General features: G+C 42.9%; 2 protein-coding genes across 3 annotated transcripts in view; both read left to right on the top strand.

Annotated features, from left to right (window-relative positions):
• The window catches only part of LOC108145091 (rap guanine nucleotide exchange factor 4), a 43635-nt gene that overhangs the window by 1055 nt on the left and 22728 nt on the right, over positions 1 to 19852 (top strand). The window contains exons 2-4 of one of the 2 annotated variants that reach the window (XM_017270278.2): positions 617 to 1147; positions 5741 to 5883; positions 5958 to 6052. In XM_017270278.2, the coding sequence (XP_017125767.1) occupies positions 1113 to 1147; positions 5741 to 5883; positions 5958 to 6052 (273 nt within the window). In that variant the 5' untranslated portion in view covers positions 617 to 1112. Of the gene's footprint in view, positions 1 to 616; positions 1148 to 5740; positions 5884 to 5957; positions 6053 to 9732; positions 10287 to 19852 lie in introns of those variants that run through there. The other variant, XM_017270283.2, reaches the window with a different exon arrangement.
• On the top strand, positions 16897 to 18850 carry LOC108145092 (cytochrome P450 6a2). Its single transcript, XM_017270284.2, has 2 exons — positions 16897 to 18063; positions 18130 to 18850. Exons 1-2 carry the CDS (start codon positions 16962 to 16964, stop codon positions 18546 to 18548), a joined length of 1521 nt encoding a protein of 506 aa, XP_017125773.1. The 5' UTR covers positions 16897 to 16961; the 3' UTR covers positions 18549 to 18850.

Raw genomic sequence — 19852 nt, 5'->3', positions numbered from 1 at the left:
AGAGTCCGGTTACGAATTCAGCACGTTTGTGCTGGGGAGATCGTGCTATTGCATGCCATACAATCTGAATTTACGTATTCTGCGAAACAGTGAGCGTATGCCTACTGACAGCGCATTAAGTATACGCCGTGTGTAGAGTAATCTATTGTTATCTAGCAAAACTATTGTTAGATTAGTATCCCGACAGTTTGTTAGTTCTGCCCCTCTCCATCAAAACACCCCTCTGCAGTCGGTGCTCGCATCAAAGCTTATTCATAACATTTGCTTTTGTTGGGGACACAGATACCCACAAACCAACACACACACACACACATTAGGGCCTTCTGGGCAGCTGTCAGCAGTTGGCAACACACACACACACCACACAGAAAGGCAGAGAGATGTTGGAAAAACCCTTTTTGGCAAGTCCAACAATAGCAATCCACATTAGTTTTGTAGCTGAAAAAGTGTAAAAGAGGGAAAACTTTTACATCTGCTGCTGGCATTTTATATAAATTATATTAAATTCCATTTGCCGACATCCCTGTGCGGCCCAAGGCTAGCTTACACTTACTTTGTAGTAGATTTAGACTTCTTTGGCAACTCTGTCTCACATTTGCCCAATTTAACTTTGCAGCTGCACGGAATCCCCAACGCCAGCGAACGGAAACTCAAATTAAAATCTATTTCGGAACTTTCGTTTAATCAACAAGTTACTTTCGCTTGCACTTTGCTTCAAACTGGAAAAGCGCTCGCTCTGTCGCTCCCAAAAGCGGATTTCGAGTGCAATGCCGTGCTAAACCATCTGACAGTGTCCCACAAGCGCTGGCATGATATATTCAAAGGGAATCGCAAATTGAAGGCAACATCGCGGATTAAGGTGACGACAAACTGACAGCAGGACGGCCATTTTCCGGTATTTTGATTTCGCTTTCCCGTCCCGCAATGCGCCATTAACTGGCACAACTTTGAACTCTCCTTCCGCTTCGATTTATGTTTTCGGTTGAAAGTTACGGCGCGCCAAAGCAACATTTTCGTTCGGTATTTGTGGAATGTGCTTTTGATAATTTATATTAATTTTAAAACGACAAGAAACTAATCGCACAAAGGAAGTTTAATTAAAAACAGCCAACATGGCAATGGAATGGATAACTGCAATGGACAAACGGTAAGAGAATTGGAGACTTTATTTGGTTTTCCTCAGATATATAAAGCATACTTTTCAAGGCAGGAAATTAAATTAGATCTTGATTTATTAAATGAACTAATCTCAGATGCAAATGAAAAACTTGTTCTTAATTTAAATTATAAGTTAAGCTTAAGCCAAAAGTTTCTAAGAATCAAAGAAAATGCTTTCTTGAATGCTTCACAATTTCTTTAATTTTAAGACACATTTTCAAGTTGGGTGCACAAAGTTCTTTCCTCTTCTTTTCCCAAGGAAGACATGTGCACACGCATCCACGTTCATGCACGTTAAATGAAATGCTCGACGTGGAGTACAAGCAAAACAAAATCGAGAAACGAGAAATGAAACATTTTAAAATGTTACCGTCATGCTCTACATTCATTTGTCAGGAACCAACATCTGCGTCCCACTCAATCTCCCTCCATCATTGCTGTTTGGCAAAAGGCCAATCCATATTGGATTGTGGACACGGCCTGCCACGAATTATCCGCTTTATTAAATCTCGATACCAATTCTTTTTGACTCACTGAACAGCCATTGGCAAAACAATTATATCATCAAGCTTGAATAGGAAACCAAAATGTTATGGATTAATAAAAGCGACGAAAAAAATATTATTTTGTGAGCAGCGAATATTAGTGATTTAATGAACTGTGCCTTTAAATAAATTTGTAACCATTAAGCCGTTGTTGTAAAGTAATTTGTAGTTCAGTAATTTGTTATCAGTCTACACACATTACATTTTTTTTTATTCTCATGTATATGCTAAATTACAATAATATTATGTTATGAATATAATTAATTGGCATTTCAATTAATATACGTTTAGGTCTATTAATATTATGTAGTGAATATAATTAATTGGCATTTCAATCAATATACGTTTAAGTTGGATATTTTTTTTTCAAAAAAATTAAACACATATTTTTAATTAGCGGAAGCACTTCATTCTTCAATGCTGGATACAAATCAAATATGCAGTTTACGTTTCGTTCCTTTTACTTTTACTTTGTTTATCGCCGGGTAATCCATTTTAGCCCTCTCTTCATAAGATGTTTTTTTTAATGTTGTTTTGCAGCTTTAAACAAATGAGCATTTAATTTTTTAGTAGCGAAAAAGATGCGACTAGAATCTTTTAACAGCGTACGTTTTTCCATTTTGAGCAGCAAATGCTTAAGAAAGTTTTAACGCCTTAAATTAAAATAAAGCCAATTTGAACATTAAAACATCTTTTTTTTTTCTCTGTGGCTTTAAATCAATTTGTTCAAGCGTGAATGGTCGAGAGTCAAACACACATTCGCTCGCAATAAGCCACTTGATGCAATTTGGTCGATTTTAGCCGGGAAAATCACTTGACGAGTCCCACCATTTGCCTCACATGACCCACCGAATGCTCAGATCTGCGGCACATTCAATTATTGCGAAGTGGCCTTAAATTTCATGGCTGGTATCCGAAAGGGGCGTGCCACCGCCCGCCACCACACCATCAATCACAGGACAATCTCTTCAAATTTCATGGTCTGTCAACGCTTAAACGCTTCTCCCATTCGGTGGTCGGGGGTCAGGGGTAAGAGGGCAGGGGGCAGCGGGCACTCATGTAGACTGCGCGCAGCAGCGGCAAAAATAAAGGTCAAGTGGCAAATGCTTTAAGCAAACTGTGTGCCTTGTGCCTGGGGCAAATATATGCAGTTTGCTGCCTTTTGTTTGCCCCGCTCAAAGAGAGGGTGCAGGCTGCAGTTTCAACTAAAACAATAATCAGAGTGGCGAAAACTCCACGATTTCCTAATGGCGCAGGCTCTTTTGCCAGCCGCAAGTCATTCTACAAACAATACAAATGGCCTCGCACTCAGTAAAACCTAACAAAATAAATGATTTAATTTGGGGCAAAATTAATGGCTGAGGTCCCGGCTGAGAAGGCCAAGTCACGGCAGCGGGATTCTTGGCTGGTAATTCGGCTTATCAAGAGCGATCTGGGCTTAAGCACACCTGGAGGACAAGGACACGCCGTACGCTCGGTGCATACAAACGAAAAAAGCCAATGAATCCGGCGTATCCTTGGCAAAAAGCAAGGTAATCGCCGTACGTAAAGCGGAAAGTGGCAAAGCCAGACAGCAATTGATATTGATGGCTTCCCGGCAAAAGGCGTCTTACTCACAAGTGCCACCAGGCATTTATCATACGCCACGTGTGCTGATGTCGGCTTTAATGTATGCGAGCAACTTCTCCTGCACCTTTAAGGCTGACGAATCGCCGGCACGGCAATTACAAAATTCCAAAAATCCAAAACTAAACTTTGGGGCGTGTGCCCAAAAACCGCAAAAACCATTATAATAAACAACGAGCCATGGGTTGGCTGGCCGTCTAGGACGAGACCCATCGCGCTTCCGGCTTTTCGGACCACCCCCTAACGCCCCTTTCCCTTCCCCACGAAAGCACTTAGGACCTGACTGTTTGGTTAACGACAAGCCCAGAAACAGTTGGCGGCACTGGGGTGCAGAGCATGAGCATGAGCATGAGCATGAGCATGAGCATAAGCATCACCTCCCTTGGTTTCCCGAAATTGCCGCTTCTACTGGCGAATGAATTATGTATGAGCCAGGCAAGACAGCCGCTTAGCTCCAGCAGCCAGCAGCCGGCAGCCAGCTGAAAGTGTTCAACGGCTGCGCCAAAAAGTAGACGTCTCGTTGCAAAAGTAGCCCTCAATGCAGATGATGCCCTGGCGAAGGCTAACTTGTGTTCCATTTCCGATTTGCAAGCAGCCTTTGTCTGCTGACTGGAGCAGTTCGCCCAGGTCACCACCTCCTTTGATCCTCCTCCACCTGGACTCGCTCTGTCCCCCACAACTTTATGGAATTTTTAATTATTCGGAAGCTCAGCGAGGAGTCTTAAAAGTGGTCCTGATGGATTTATGGCAGGCGAGCGTTGGCCTAAATAAAACATTAAAGTTTTGCCATTTTAAATTTAACGTTTCTCTTCGTTAGAAGTCAGATTTTGCAATACCAAAATTTCGGCTTTTAGCTATGTAAATTGTGAAACTTTTAAATACAAATTTTATTTTGTTAAACGACTTTTAATAAATAAAAACAATTAATTTATTGGCATAATGTCAGGTATAAGTGTATTTACTGATACTGTACCTTTTTAAATCCCTAGATATATGATTTGACACTTTATTTAAATTTAAATTTATCAAAAGAAAAATTACAGTTTGTATATAAATAATCATTCTTAACAGACTAAGAACTTTGAGTAAATGTACCTTAATAACAAGCACTTCATGGAATCATTCTTTCCTAGTTCTTTAAATAACATTTCCACTTATTAACATTTCATTATGTACCATTTTAAGATTCTTTCACGAAATTAATATTGCATTGGGTTTCTTGAATAGTAAATAGTTGTGATATAAAATCACCGAAATCTGTCAGGAACTTCGTTTTGGTAAATAATAAACAAAGAAACACAGTTTTATTTTGATGTAGTTATATTTAACACAGCTTAAACAAGTTCGTTAAAATAATAATAAAAATTTAAAGCCTTGCTAAACTAATTTTAAGGATTACTAGTTGAAAAATATTAAATCTTATCCGTTAAACTTTTCGTTTTATGCAATTAGTTTCGGCCTGCTTTTACTGCTTCAACTTTTTTTCCTTTCTTCACATTTTTCTGGTTGGGCTTCCGTTTCCTGCAAGATTCTTGCCCGGAAGCTCTTATATTTATTTATTCATTTTTCAATTGACTCGCACACAGACGCGACAAAAAAATAGAATTAGCATATTTAATGCGAGCACAAACCCTGCACAAATGACACTGGAATTTTTAATTTGAGTTTATTGTTGAGCTGATACTTTTCTTTGCTTTCCCATCTCCTCTCTTTTTTATTCAGTTTATGGCCTTGTCCAGCAACAAAAAATAGAACAAATCCATGTGCAGTGCTTTGCATAGAATCAGTAAATTATAAATGCAAAACACTCGTTTCTTTTTCGAGTTCCCTATTGCTTTATTGTTGTCTATTGTTCAACACGTCTGGGTTCAGCTTGGAAATGTTTAATTCCCGGAGTCATTTGCCCAGGGACTTATTTTATTTTACTGCACATTTCAGTATAGTCAATTTAAAAAAACAGTTTAAGGTTCTTAAAATCTTTTCAGGGTAATGCTAGTGAGCCACATAATACTCACTTTTTGCAAGTTTACTTATAACAAGATTCAAAGCAAACTTCGGCCGAAGCTCATGTACCCTTGCAGCAATTGCAAAAATTAAACATTCTTGAAAACATTAAAATTATGATTTACTTGCGTGTATGTTTAAAAACATTTCTTTCGTAGAATAAAATAGGTAGCCTAATATTCATGTTCATGCATGTGATAGTTTGAGCGCAGTAGCTCTTAACTTCCCGTGACTAAGTTATTGAATAAAGTATTACCAATATTAAAACGATGCTACGGTTATTATTGATTAATCAAACGACTATGTGCTATAGCTGTAATTTAAAACATTTTAGTTTTTTAAGACGAATTTTGCTGTTGTTTGCCTAATATGCTAGAACTAACATGGTGATTTTAATAATATTTCAGTCCTTGCGACCGCAACTTGCGTGATGTGGAGCTAATCTCGTGCCGCTTGCGTCGCGTGGAGCCGCTGTGTCGCCTTCCAGGATCCGCGCTCCAGCAGTTGGCCATGTGTGGGTTCTACGAGGACCTGGAGAAAGGCGTGACACGTGAGTGTTGTGTTGAGTGGATTTAATATGCAGCAGAGGTGGCTAACAACGGCCCTCCCCTTCTCACCCCGCAGTTTTTCGCGCCGGCGAACAGGGCCGCTTCTGGTATGCAGTGCTCGGCGGGTCGCTGGAGGTCCGATACCATGCTCATGCCGATGCCGATGGCAAGGTAAGTCCTTGTTTACAGCAGTCAGGCGATGGCAAACTGTCGGCGAATGTCGGCTTGTGAGGGGAGTGTGAGACAATGCCCGGGCTGAGCAATATAATTGATAGCGATTATACGGCATCCCCGCCGTGTTGCATATCCGATGCGCCGAGCACATTCAATATTCCGGGGATTTCGGCCCTCGGGGAGGGGGGCGATTCGAGTGGGGGCGTGCCTGGCTGCGGTCTAAACCCTCCTTATCCATCGATGTGAACAGCAGGAAAATGGAACTGCTGACAACGGCGAATGGCCCGGCATCTCCACATTCCCCCGCCGGCGAATCATATCGGTTTGTGGCATTCAATTTTTTTCCGTTCCGTGTTTTGCCCCTCTTTCTGGCATTGTGCTTGCCACAGCAACATTAATTTCCGCCAGGATATTGGCCGGCAGTTTTTTCCAGCCCAATGTTCTGAATGTAGGTACAAGCGTGTGTGTGCGTGTGTGTGTGTGTGACCGGGTACAAGGTACATATGATACATGTGTATGTCGCACTGGCCGAGTACATTCTGCGGGGAAGGTTCGGAAGGTGTCTGCTAATTGAAATGGTCCGGATCGGGTCTGGGGCTCCTCGTAGTGTCCTCCGTGCACGAGTGGCAGCCAGGGAAATTCGAGTATTTATGGTTAAGTGGGGCGTGACAGTGGCAGCATGCATGACCTCAACTTACTAATATGGTGACTGTGGCCTGTCGAGTGTGTGGCTATGGAAATTGCAATGGCATTTCGGTGGGAAGTGCTGGTAATGTGGACGGAATGTAGTCCGATTCTGTTTTGGTATAGCCATCGAAGGATTGCTTTGATGCAGGTTATTGAATTATACGTAAGAATCCTTTAACATCCTTCAATTTGTCAATGCTGCTTGTCAATTTGGCTGCTTCCTGAAAAGTTTTTTTTTACCTTTTGCTCTTACCCAAGAAGTTTGTATCGACTTGTATATATAGATATGCCGTTAAAAAAAGTAAAATTTCATGCTCTGAAACGCAAAGTTAGTAGACCACTGACTCAAAATGTATTTTTTTATAAGTTGAAACAAGGGACTAGATGAATTATTTACGTTTGGGATGAAATATTTTTTTTGTAAAAATCTTTTAACATTTTATCGTCAATAGTCCTTTGAATATTTAGTTTTCCCGCTAGCACAGGTCATGTTTCATAATCCCAATTGAAATGAAAGTCTTCCATAGAAGCTGTCCAGCTATCTCCATCATTTATTCTAATTTAAAATAATTTAAAATATTTATCCTAAAATATAATATTTATCCTTAAATAGTTGAACAGCCTTCGTGAAGCCAAAAAAAACCCATTTCCCAAATAAGTAAAACTAAAACTTCGAAAAGAATCGAAATAAAAGAAAACGATCTACGAGGGCTCTTCCCTTTTTTTGGGATCTTGATTTTGGTGTAAATTACAATGTTGTTGGCAGCTCCGTCTGTGAGAAACAATGTAATAAAAATGATTATCAACCATTAAAATGATTATTCTGTTGGAAGAATTTGTAATCGTGTTCCCACTTATAAGGCAAAGTGTTGTTTTATTTACACTGGGTTACACTGTTTGATCAAAAATACGGAACTGAAATCTATAAAAGAAATTAGTATTAATCGAGCTCAGCTTATCTTTGCTCCAATTTATCAAAGCGATTGGTTCCTTTTAGCATCTTTGCTGACCCTATTTTTCGGCAGCCTTTTATTTGCGACGGAGGGCAAATTTTGCTTTTGCATAATTTTTCCAACTGATTGGCTTTGGGAAAAGCCCGAAATGGATTTGCCTGCGGACAACCCACCGCAATTATAGCATAATACATTATTCAAACGAATTCACAATGTTATGGGCCTATGAAACTGTTTGTGACACTTCGTATGCAGCCGAGTGTTATGAATTTTCGTGGCGGAGCGTGGCGTGCGGCACGCAAAGCCCAATTTCCAGAGCCGGATAAATATAACTGCTGAATGCCGAGTGTCAGTCCCTCAAAACAAAGAAGCGGCCTATCAATAGCCCCACAATTAATTTCGAGTGATGCGAGAGGTGCTCATCAGAAAGTAGAGGAGCTGCTTCTGAAATAAAAACACCGGAGTGCTGGAAATTTATGTGAGAATGTGAGACTGCGCCGGCTGCCATTTGGTGCGAGTTCCGTTTTGAGTTGTTTGGATTTCCCCTTTGGTCCGGGGTCCACCGACCGATCCCCCCGCGATCACGTGATGTAGCTAATTTGGGACTAATGAAATGCGAGCAGGCAGCCTTAAGTGGCAAAAACAGCTGAAGCAGATACAAATTGCGACTAATTCATAAATGTCTTGGGACGCAAAGCTCTTCAAGGCGAAGTCAAGTGAGTGCCTCCCACCTGCAGAGCGCCGTTATAATTGAATGTAATTCTGCTGGGGAATCTGCATTCCGGCCCCTATCCCAAACCCCGCCCCCTCCGCCTCCCACTCGACCTTGCATGCAGCAAAGTACCTGCATGATACAATAGCTTGTTGTACTTCGGCTCAATTTCTTGTCTCCTGACCCGCCGACATGAGCACGATTAATCTTTGTTATGTGTCGACGACGCCGCGGCAGCCGCCACAAACATTGCCGGATCCAATTAAAATGATTATATAATTATGGCCGGAACGCCCGACCGGACCGGGCTGGGCCGGCTATCCGCGCCAGAAAATCCATCAAACTAATGAAAATGCTTTGGAAACTGAAACTTAACCCACGTATAATTATGCATCATTAGGTGCAGGTGTAGGGGCTTCCTCCAGACCAGTTTCGGGGCCACGGCCACCCAAGCGACCCAAGCGATCAAAGCGACCAAAAAGCGTCGATATTCAAGTTCAGACACATCGTAGGTGTTTGGAGTGCAGGCTTTTGATCTAGACGACCCAAGACGACAGAGAAAGCAGCTCCGGCGATAAATAATTGGATGAGGCAGTAAAAACTTTCGGCTCGAAAATAGAACCCATGTGGATAATGGAGAGCAAAAGCCACAAAACCACGGCTCGAATCATTTGATTTGTAAGAGCGATTTCCGCCCAGGCACTTCGAGGCGGAAGCAATCGAGTGCTCGAACTGCCACAAAAGGCAAATACAAATCAAACACACTCTCGGCTGGCCTCATTCAAGAGACGCCAGTGGCCCCGTTGGCCGAAAACGTTTAATTAGCCAAAAACACAACAGCTTTGCCGCAATCTTGTCCAATTTTGATGGGAGTCATTTGCATACGATTTACAGTTTTGCAGCTGCCGAAATCGCTGGGATCTAATCAGTTTGATTACCACCAGCAGACTCACACAGCCAGCTGGCTGAGAAGAACGAACACAATTAGAATGAACAATAGTAGCTCTGTCTAGCGCGGAACAAAGCGATAAACGCGAGCTGCTGCCACTTGAGACGCAGTGACAACAATTTGTCGCTTTTCATTAAAATCTACGTCACCCACGTCTCACTCTCACTCTGTCTCTGACTCTGACCCATCAAGATCATCTTCTGTAAACCCACACCCCCCGGCCACTAGTTTTGTGGATGTGTAAATATAAACATCCAGAGGGACTGTGTTTGCTCTGCCGTCAAACAAGTTGGCGACGTCGGCAGCGAAGTTGCCCACATATGCGCTATATGTGCGACCAGCGGAATGTATCTTTCGGATACTTTGCCGCTGCGGCAGAAATTAATACGTGCCGAGCACTTCAGCGGCGCACAACTCGATCGCTGGCCCAGAGGTTCGGTTCGCTGCCTCCATCGGTCTGAGTCCGTATCGGTTTCGCTCAGTGCATCTTCGGCAAGTGAAGTTGGCGAGTCCGCTAAAAAAAAAAAGTGCGTGGGCTGCGCTGAAAGATTCGCGCGCGTGGGCGTTCGCCAGGCCTCAGTAAACATCTAGTCGCGGAATCGAAATCGAAATAAACCAGTTAAATCATGGCTGAAATGTAATCGACACTACACACACACACACAGTGTAAACAAGGCCCGTTTCGAGTGCAGTTTTGAAATTGTTTATGCAATGCAATTGTGTTCAAAATTTATTACCTTCAAAGCAAAACAAAGCAAAGCAGCCGAAAAATACATTTGTGGTGCTTTGTGGTGATTCAACAGCTGCAGTGTGTGTAAACAAAACAAGGCAGGCAATATGGAGGAATTTTATTCAAGTTGATTTCATTCATTAAATCCGCCTGGAAGGTTGCCACGGTTAGTGAAGGAAAGAACAGCGAATACTTTTCTGGTGCGTATTTGTATTTGCATTTGCATTAAGCCATATATGGTAGGGTTCTTATCTCCGATGTGGTTTCTTATCTCCTTAAGTAGAACAGTTGGCTGAACCTGAAACCAGAAATGCCATGTAAGAAATGGGTGTTTAATTATAACTCCGAGAGCACTTTACGTTTACGTTTTCGTTCGAGTGATGTGAGTGAGCCTGAAGTCAGCACTTCCGGAAAGATGAGTAACCAACTACCAACTTAGCCAGGCTAAGCTCATCTCGCTCCATTTCTCCCATCTTCAATGCGCACGCAGCCACAAATCGCATAAATCACGGCCCAATAAATGCGATTTGCATAATTGATTAAAATTATTTGCAAACTGCCAGGCCAGCAGGTGAACCACTTATGATTGCCGAACCATCGGGCCGGTCAAAATAATAAATATATAGACACAAAAGACAGAGCTGGATAGCCATTGAGATGATTGATGGTGCTACAGGTTGGCCAAGAGCCAATAAAATGCATAAAAGAAAGCCCAAGGAGGCGGAGGGGGGGGGGCATCCCTCTAATAAATGCAGATGAAGATGAAAGATTGATTTTGCCCGCAGGGGAAGCAGCTACCGCCGATGATGATGAAGACATTGTGTGCTGCGGCGTTAGAAAATACATATTGAGATTTATGTTTATCGGGGCTCGGCCCAACAAACTTCACAGCCACTTAATTGGACCTGAGCCAGCAGGTGGAGTGGGTTCAACCTTTGCAAAGGTCAAAGAGCAACTGACTGCACATTTCACCCAGCTGACAACCCTTCCGGCTGCACACTCTACTGCGTCTGGCTCTTTCCCCCCGTAGAACAGCCACCATCAAATACTAATAATGCTCGTGTTTTTATATCCTTTATGGATCAATAAGTTTGGCGTGCGTGCCACGGGACAACAGCATCAGCATCAGCAGCAGGAGACCCACAGGGGAACTCCTTCTCCCGAGATCATGGTGCTTTTAATAATCTTTAATAGCTTGGGCGCGAGAGCGAGTGTGAGTGGGCGGTTAAAAAGCTGTTTCTGGGGCCATAAACAAATACGTATATGCACGTACAGAGATGGGCATATACCGATATTAATCAGTATTAAAGTGGTTTTTATAATGTTTATTAATTTACCAGAACCGCGAATGAAATGGGAAACTTTTAGCTAGAGGCAATTATTCATTTTCAGATATTTACCAGCACACCTCCCCGTTTGGGCAATTTAAAGTTTTTCAATTCGCACAAACGTTCGCATTTGCATGGGAAAAGTTCGTAATTAAATAAGTTGAGACTGGTAAATGAGCCGAAAAAATCTAATAAATTCACTTTCATCGCATGAGTTTTTCCATTAATAACTTTAGAATAATTTAATTAGCATACATTTGAGGCTGTGTGAACACGCGCCATGGGAATAAGAGGATTTCATATCTTTCCTTACCTCGCTATCTCTCGCACACTGGTTCATTAGATAAGCCTTGGTTCGATTCGAAAAAATATTCTCAAATTATGCAAATAATCTGCTGATAAGGTGCTAAAAGATACATACTCTCGCACAAACAAGTATACATATAACGAAAATCAAACATGAGATACAAACAAATTATTGCCCACCGAGAGGGAGAGTTTGAACGCAGGGACGTGCTTGTCATAAATTCGTTCGTGTTAAAAAATTCAAAAGCGCCAAATATGAGAAATCGCCTACACTGTATGTAAATTCTGCCGAAATACCCTAACAAAACAGCGTAATATTTGAAGAGAACAAGTGGAATATTTAAAGCATATTATGAATAATTAAAAAGTAATATAGAAAATCAATTTTTAGTTGAGCGTATAGAGTTTACCCATTGCTGTAGTTAAATATTTACTGTGAAAAGGTTTTATTGTTCTGCTATGTACAAAATGAACACCTTCTTGTAGCAAAATCTTTTTAGCATTACTGACAGACACTAAACATTCGCCAGTCATTAAACTTTAAGTACCAATTGACTTGCTTTGTAGATCAAATATTTGCAATGTAATAATTTATACAAGAATGCTCTGGTTTTTCACAGTATATCTGTTCAAAATCCAAATACAAATACAGCTCGCAGAGTATACAAAAGTAAATCTCAAGGTACTTATTATCCCCGCCTTTTTAGAGTTTACCCATGCAGATGTACAATATTTTTAGCTTTCGAAGCCTATAAACAGCAAAAGCAATGGGCAGAACACAAAAAAAAAGCAGCAGCAAAAAGTATGAAAACGTTTTTGCTGTTGCCGCTTGCCATGGCAATAAGCTTAATGGCAGCATTTGATGTCGATTACCATAAATAATATGTTGAAGAAAAAGATAAAGCTCGGAGCACACGACTCGACAGACAGAAGGCGTTGAATTAGCCAGGCACAAAACTCAGAACGAGACTGCCGCAAAAAGAGACACAGACTTGACCTTGCCCCAGACACTTGTGGCAGTCCAAGTTCAGAACTGAATGAGGAATGGCTCTTAACGTTCTGCGTAACGCAGTGGAAATTAGCAAGCAAATTTTCCCTTTACTTTCCCTTGGTATCTCAGTTTTTTGGCGCATAAAACTTTATGCAGCGCACAAAATCAATATTTGCACAATGGAGAATTTCCAATTTGATTGCCTGGGGATGGAGATTTCACTGCCGACGTTGTTCTGTTGCTTTTTCGCCTTTTCACTTTCACTTTTTATCAACAAATCGGGTTGAGTTTAGACTCTCGTGCGGAATTGAGTTAAACAATATTCTTATCGACTTTTTTGCTCTGCTCGCTGCCATGGAAAAAGTTTGCTCGGCATGCGTTTTGCCCAATTTACAATTCGGTGGCTACGGGCGGCTGATTCTGTCGGCTGCGGCTTAGAGCTGCGGAAAAGGGGAAAAGCCAAGTCAGGCAGCCAGTCGGCAGTAAAAGCCGAGCCAACTGCCACTTCAGCGGTGACAACTTCAAAAGGTTTTTGCTCACAATCATACTCTTTTCCTTATTTCTCGGCATGCCCATAAAGGGCAATCGTGATTTGTTGTCGTCATCGTTGGAATCTAGTTAAATTTATGTTTTCTGCTGTGCGCCAAAACTAGATTTGCCAAAACGAGAAGCAGAAAACCATTAATTTCCTCTTGAAAAAGCACTTTGTTTTCATTTGAAAGTTTAATTTGGTGCTTGAATGTGACTTCATTTGAATGATTTGTTTTCTTCGATTCGATTTTATTCGATTCACTTAAAATCTACCACCTGTGCCGTGGAGGCTGCAATGATTTCTTTTGGCCAAGTTTTTGAGCTGCATGCATATATGACCACACGTGTATCGATTTTCTTCTGCCTTGAGGCCATGTGCTCGATGTTCTTGATGTTTATGTGCTGTGTGTCCAATAAAATTTGTGTGCCCGCTCCTCCGCCCACGTTTAATGGAGGCGGAATGGGAATGGGAATGCGAATACGCCTACGCCTAGACCAGCAGCATAATGAATAAGTATTATGCTGATGTTTTCCGGCCCATTTCCCGCTGTGGCCACCGCCTTGCACACGCCCCTCAGCCTTTCTTTTTATTGCCGACTTTAATATTTCATTACAAACGGCTTTGTCATTTATTTGCTCAAAGCTGGGCTGCTGCTACTGCTGCTGCTGCTGCTTCTGTATTCACGGCACAAAAGGCAATTTTGGTTTAAAGTGCGTATACGCCACGTAGTGCCATCAGGGCAGCACATAAAACACATTCACGGCGCTTTCAAGCGAGCGGTTTATCGCCTCGCGTTAAAGCGAATCTCTCTGTGCCGCCATGCTCCAGTTGCAGCTTCATAAGTCAACAATTTTGCAACTTGCCCAATGGTCTGAGTGACAATTTGTGTCATCCCGCCTGATGGACAGCCACATCGGGGCTCTCTCTTTTGACACATTGACCCAGCACTTGTCACTGCATCGCGCCCGGCTGCCTTTTATGGCTTCCGCCAAAGATGCCCAAGATGCTGAGACAAAGCCCTTGGTACACAATCAACAGCAAATCAATATGGAGCAGCAGCTGCCACACACGCCGCACAATCACGGCTCGAATGTGTCAGCCCAGAAATTCAATCAGCCATCATCCTGCTGCTCCCAGTGGCTGATTGTGATTGAAAAATCCCGCTTGAGGAATGCGCCATTGTCATCCTGGCAGCTAATTATCCTGGGAGCTGTCTGGGGAGGCTTTAATTGCTACGCAGGTCCTACGTGAACCGTATTTGCCCTCGCGAAAAGCCTATTATGATTTTATCTACAGGGTTATGACGATTATGGGGGAAAAGGTCGGATTCTGCCTGGTGGGCTTCTTCCTTACTTTCCTGTGTGTATCTGAATTGAAATGAGGGATTTGTCCCACGTTTTCTTGCCGTCCTCTTTTGCCTCCCTTTCGATTTGGCTTCTTATTGTGATTTACATAATACGCAGACGCAACATCATTTTGTCACCCCACAGGAAATGCAGAGACCCACGATTTGTTTAGATTGCCCGACATCCAGACACAAATAAAACTAATTTATTCGAGGCGCACGCTCTTGCTCATGTAGTACATGGCCTGACGGATTGGAGTTTCCCCTCCCTCAGCCAGCATTTGCATTTGAAAGAGCTGTCTTCGGGGCCCAACACCTCTGCCGAGCAAACAATTAGCCGTCTGTTTACAAGAAGTCTCCGCGCTGCAGCCGCATCTGCAATTAGCCAAGCCGTCTCTCCTGAGACACGGAGACAACAATTCACCAGAAACTGCGGCAACGACATCAGTCAGCAGTCAGCAGTCAGATGTCGACTTAGAGAACAAGAACGAGAACCCTCGAGTGCATTCTTGGGGAATCTGCATTGTGTGGGGTTCTCCTCTGTGTTTGCCTGGCTTCTTTGGGCCCTGCTCAGCTCTCGGCTCTTTAGCTGCATTTAGATTTGCATTTTTATTTAGCGCATAAGTGCAGTCAGAGGAGGCAATCTAGTTTTTTGCCGCCGTTTCCTCAATGCGTTCTTTGTTTCTTTTTGTGCACTTCATTATGCTGAGAACGCCTCGCCTTTCAGTATTTTTGTTTCCCATCTTAATGCGTGTCTGTCTAAAACAATGTGACACATGTGGGCCGAGGCCGAGCACCTCAAGGTCAAGCTGGAGGACTTTAATTCCGAGCGACAGGGAATACTGAATCCACTGCTCACTTTTTCACGCCACACTGCAGCCCAGACTCCGTGGCAAAAGTGGGATATAGAAGTGTCAGTTGCACATGTAAGCCAGAGGAGCACTCACAGTATTAGACAATGACAGCCAAGGACACTCCAAGACAAGGACTCTTTCCCGGCCCGAGACTATGCCAATAATTCGAGCAACTTGTGATAAGTGATGCACAAGGTCAATATTGCCTTGGCTGGCGCATCGTTTCCGCCTCCTCAAATTGGAGAAAATAAATCCGCCATAATCGCGTTAGAGTTTTCAATTCCCTCCGCTGGCAGAAAGGGGGGAATTAGGGGCAACAAATGCGCATCCTAATCGGCTTATACCCCTTTAGGAGGTGACTCGGGGAGCGGTTAACCATAAGCATAATCGGGGAGTTAGGCACACACAATTGTGTGGCTTAGAAATACAGAAAAGCTATCAATTATGATAGTGCTCCCTATTGAATTGAACTGTTTTTGTTGATAAGCATACTGTAACTCACAAAATCCATATTTCAATGTTGAACAGCTTCCTATAATGTTGAACTTCATATAAAATAAAGCCTGATGTTTTGATATAGTTGCAACTTGAACAAAAGGATCAGTATTGAACACGTACAATGAAGCATATGCTATAAAGTCAGCCAATTAGATATAATCAAGTCTGTTTGTCAATCTATTTTAGGTTTTAAAACTGCCTTCACAGAGAACAAAGCTATGCCTTCAATAGCGCAATAATTTTGTATGTCAGGAAAAAGTTTCTGGTCGTTTTCGTTTTTAATGGGTCAATATATGCCGACACTGTTTCAATCTAACAATGTTCTTAGAAGATTTAACAAAATTTAGATCAAAACAAAAAACAAGTCAATGACGTCTTTCTCAGTATATTAATATGAACAATTTTCCAGCAGATGGCTTGTGCACCTCTTTTGCATATAATTGATAAGACCATCTACCAGACAATTTTAAAACCATAAATGAAGCCATGTTTATTTTTATTTTGCTTAACTAACTGATATTCGAGTATCTGATATTGAAGGCACTCGTCTACAAGTGATCCACCTTGTTTACCTTAATTTCCAATACACATTTGACAGACTATAATCAATTTAGTATTGTAATGAGAGATAAAACCTGATGCGAATTAGTTATTTTACTTATATCAGCATGAACCGGTTTGTTTAACAACAAACTCGTTATCGTTTGTTTATATTTTGATTCCCGATCACGCGCACAGAGAATCGTGAAGAGAACGTTTGAATATCTCTTAGAAAGGCACTTTCTTGTAGAATACCTGGCGTTATCGCCGAGCTTGTAATCATGACAGCGAATTAAAAATTTGCAAAGTCATGGTGATTTTTTAGTCGCTTAATATAGCAAGCGACAAACCAAACGCTTGTATCGTCGCGTGCTCGTGCGTTGTTGAGAAACCGTATAAAATGGCCCGGAACATTTCGTGGTGATCAGTAAATAGTCGTAGGTCGAACACGACGCATGCAAATCGAGAGTAGCTACCCAAAATGCTGGTCGTTATTTATTTTGTGATCGCGATAACGTCGCTGGTGGCGTACTTGTACCACCGCAACTTCAACTACTGGAAGCGCCGGGGCGTGGCCCACGAGACCCCGAATCCGTTGTACGGCAACATGGTCGGATTCCGAAAGGACCGCGTGATGCACGACATATTCTACGACTACTACAACAAGTTCCGGAAGAGCGGCAACCCCTTCGTGGGCTTCTACTTCCTGCACAAGCCGGCCGCCTTCATCGTGGACCCCAAGCTGGCCAAGAACATCCTGATCAGGGACTTCTCGAACTTCGCCGACCGCGGCCAGTTCCACAACGGACGCGACGACCCGCTCACCCAGCACCTGTTCAACCTGGACGGCAAGAAGTGGAAGGACATGCGCCAGCGGTTGTCGCCCACCTTCACTTCGGGCAAGATGAAGTACATGTTCCCCTCGGTGATCAAGGTGTCCGAGGAGTTCGTCCAGGTGATGACGGAGCAGGTGCCGGCGACCCAGAACGGCACTGTGCTCGAGATCAAGGAGCTGATGGCCCGCTTCACAACGGACGTGATCGGCACCTGTGCCTTCGGCATAGAGTGCAACACGCTCCGCACCCCGGTAACCGATTTCCGGACCATGGGTCAGAAGGTGTTCACCGACCTGCGCCACGGACCACTGCTCACGCTGTTCATGTTCAGTTTCCCCAAGCTGGCGGAGAGGCTGAGGATGCGCTTACTCCCCGAGGACGTCCACCAGTTCTTCATGCGTCTGGTCGACGACACGATCGCCCTGCGGGAGCGGGAGAACTTCAAGCGGAACGACTTCATGAACCTGCTGATCGAGCTGAAGCAGAAGGGCAGTGTGACCCTGGACAACGGGGAGGTGATCGAGGGACTGACCATTGGCGAGCTGGCCGCCCAGGTATTTGTCTTCTACGTGGCCGGCTTCGAAACCTCCTCCTCGACCATGAGCTACTGCCTCTACGAGCTGGCCCAGAACCAGGACATTCAGGACAGGCTGCGCACCGAGATCCAGACGGTGTTGGAGGAGCACGGGGGACAGCTGACCTACGAGTCCGTCAAGGCCATGCGCTACATGAACCAGATCATCTCAGGTTGGTGTTACCTTCGATTACCATTAGCAGGGTTACTCACTGACTCCACTTAATATCGCTATGCAGAGACTCTGAGGCTGTACACCCTGGTGCCGCACCTCGAACGGAAGGCCCTCAACGACTACGTGGTGCCGGGCCACCCCAAGTTTGTGATCGAGAAGGGCACTCAGATCTTGATACCCGCCTGTGCCTATCACCGCGACGAGGATCTGTACCCGGATCCCGAGACCTTCGATCCCGAACGCTTCTCGCAGGAGAAGGTGGCCGCTCGCGACTCAGTGGAGTGGCTGCCCTTCGGCGATGGACCACGAAACTGCATTGGAATGCGTTTCGGACAGATGCAGGTCCGCGTGGGTCTGGCCCAGATTATCAGCAGGTTCAAGCTGTCCGTTTGCGACCAGACGGAGATCCCACTGACGTACACACCCATGTCCCTCGTCTTGGGCACTGTTGGGGGCATCTACTTGAAGGTGGAGCGCATCTGAGTTACGGATCCTATGTGCCATTGTAGGGTTTTGTTTAAAAAGACTAAAAAGACGTTGTTACGATTCGTGTGCAACTGAACTCCACCTTGTGATATATTTACTGAGTAAAGGACACAGCCAAACCAGTTTTCTGGCCAAATTCTGCAATGTTAATTGTAAATAAATATGTTATTATATCAAACCTCTCGCATTACTAATCACTAAACTTAAATAGTTTAAGGAATTTTTTTGTTTGAAATATTTAATTAAAGCAATGACTAACTAACTTATATGGAAATAAAAGTCTACATGTTAAGCTTTGACATAAGTTTAAAAATGCTATCCATATCAATCCAGATTTTTACCCGATTTTTTGTACATGACAGCTTAAATATGACAAATAGCAAACGTTTGCTGTTTTGATAACTTATTTGTCTTCAAACAAGATGCATTTAGACAAATGTTATTCACATATGCAGATTCATAAATATCATTTGGTCTGAAGCGGCTCATCGTGTGACAGCCTGCCACATGAATCGCCACCTGGCTAGTCACTGTGTTGTTAAAGTCAATGACTTTCCTATGCTTTTAGCTGAGTTGAGTTAATTAATTTTCCCAGACGCTCAAATGTTTTGCATACCTCATGCCACACTCGTTGGGTTGCTCAAGCAAAGCAGTGAAAACCCCAAATTAAAATATGGCGGTGAAGCATGCAACACGAGTCGACTAATTGTAGCAAGCTCTACCTGATTAGGCAGTATATACTCAGGAAAAAATAATTACACAACCGTGTTTGAGGAGTAAACCAATGTCAATGTCTTCTTGAGACCATGAGATAACATTAATGGTTAAACCGCTACCGCTACCACCGGTATCAGAGTATTCCACTTCATCTCTTTGTGGGGATTTGACAAAGTGTGAGTTTCAAATTATGAAATAAAGTAATCTTCAAAAGAAATAGCTGATAAAAGAGGTAGTCGTCTTCAATTTTAAGCGTTTCCTATCTTTAACTTCGATGTGAATTTTACTTTAAGGAACAGATTACCATTATTTTATGAAATCACCGACTGCCGCAACTGTTTCTAATCTAGTTAAGTGCTTTGAAATACGTTTTGAGCACTTCAATGATAAAATTCATATATTTCCTTTGCATTTAGTAAAAGTTTTGAGGCTGTAGGCAAAACATGATTCCGATTTCCATTTCTTTTTTTAACTGGAAAAGTGTTTTTCGCCTCGGCAACTTTTCCTATTTACTGTTCGATTGAGTGACTTAAGTTTCCCATTCTGAATTCATTAAACGGACGAATAAAATGACCTCACACTTG

Source organism: Drosophila elegans, unplaced genomic scaffold, assembly GCF_018152505.1.
Source record: "Drosophila elegans isolate 14027-0461.03 unplaced genomic scaffold, ASM1815250v1 contig_133, whole genome shotgun sequence".
Taxonomy (NCBI): domain Eukaryota; kingdom Metazoa; phylum Arthropoda; class Insecta; order Diptera; family Drosophilidae; genus Drosophila; species Drosophila elegans.
The sequence above is the reverse complement of the archived record's forward strand: the minus strand, read 5'-3'. Positions and strand labels throughout refer to the sequence as shown.

Coding starts and splice junctions, on each gene's coding strand:
- LOC108145092 (XM_017270284.2), top strand. CDS start 16,962: ATGCTGGTCGTTATTTATTTTGTGATCGCGATAACGTCGCTGGTGGCG. Junction 18,064..18,129: donor CATGAACCAGATCATCTCAG/GTTGGTGTTACC, acceptor ATCGCTATGCAG/AGACTCTGAGGCTGTACACC.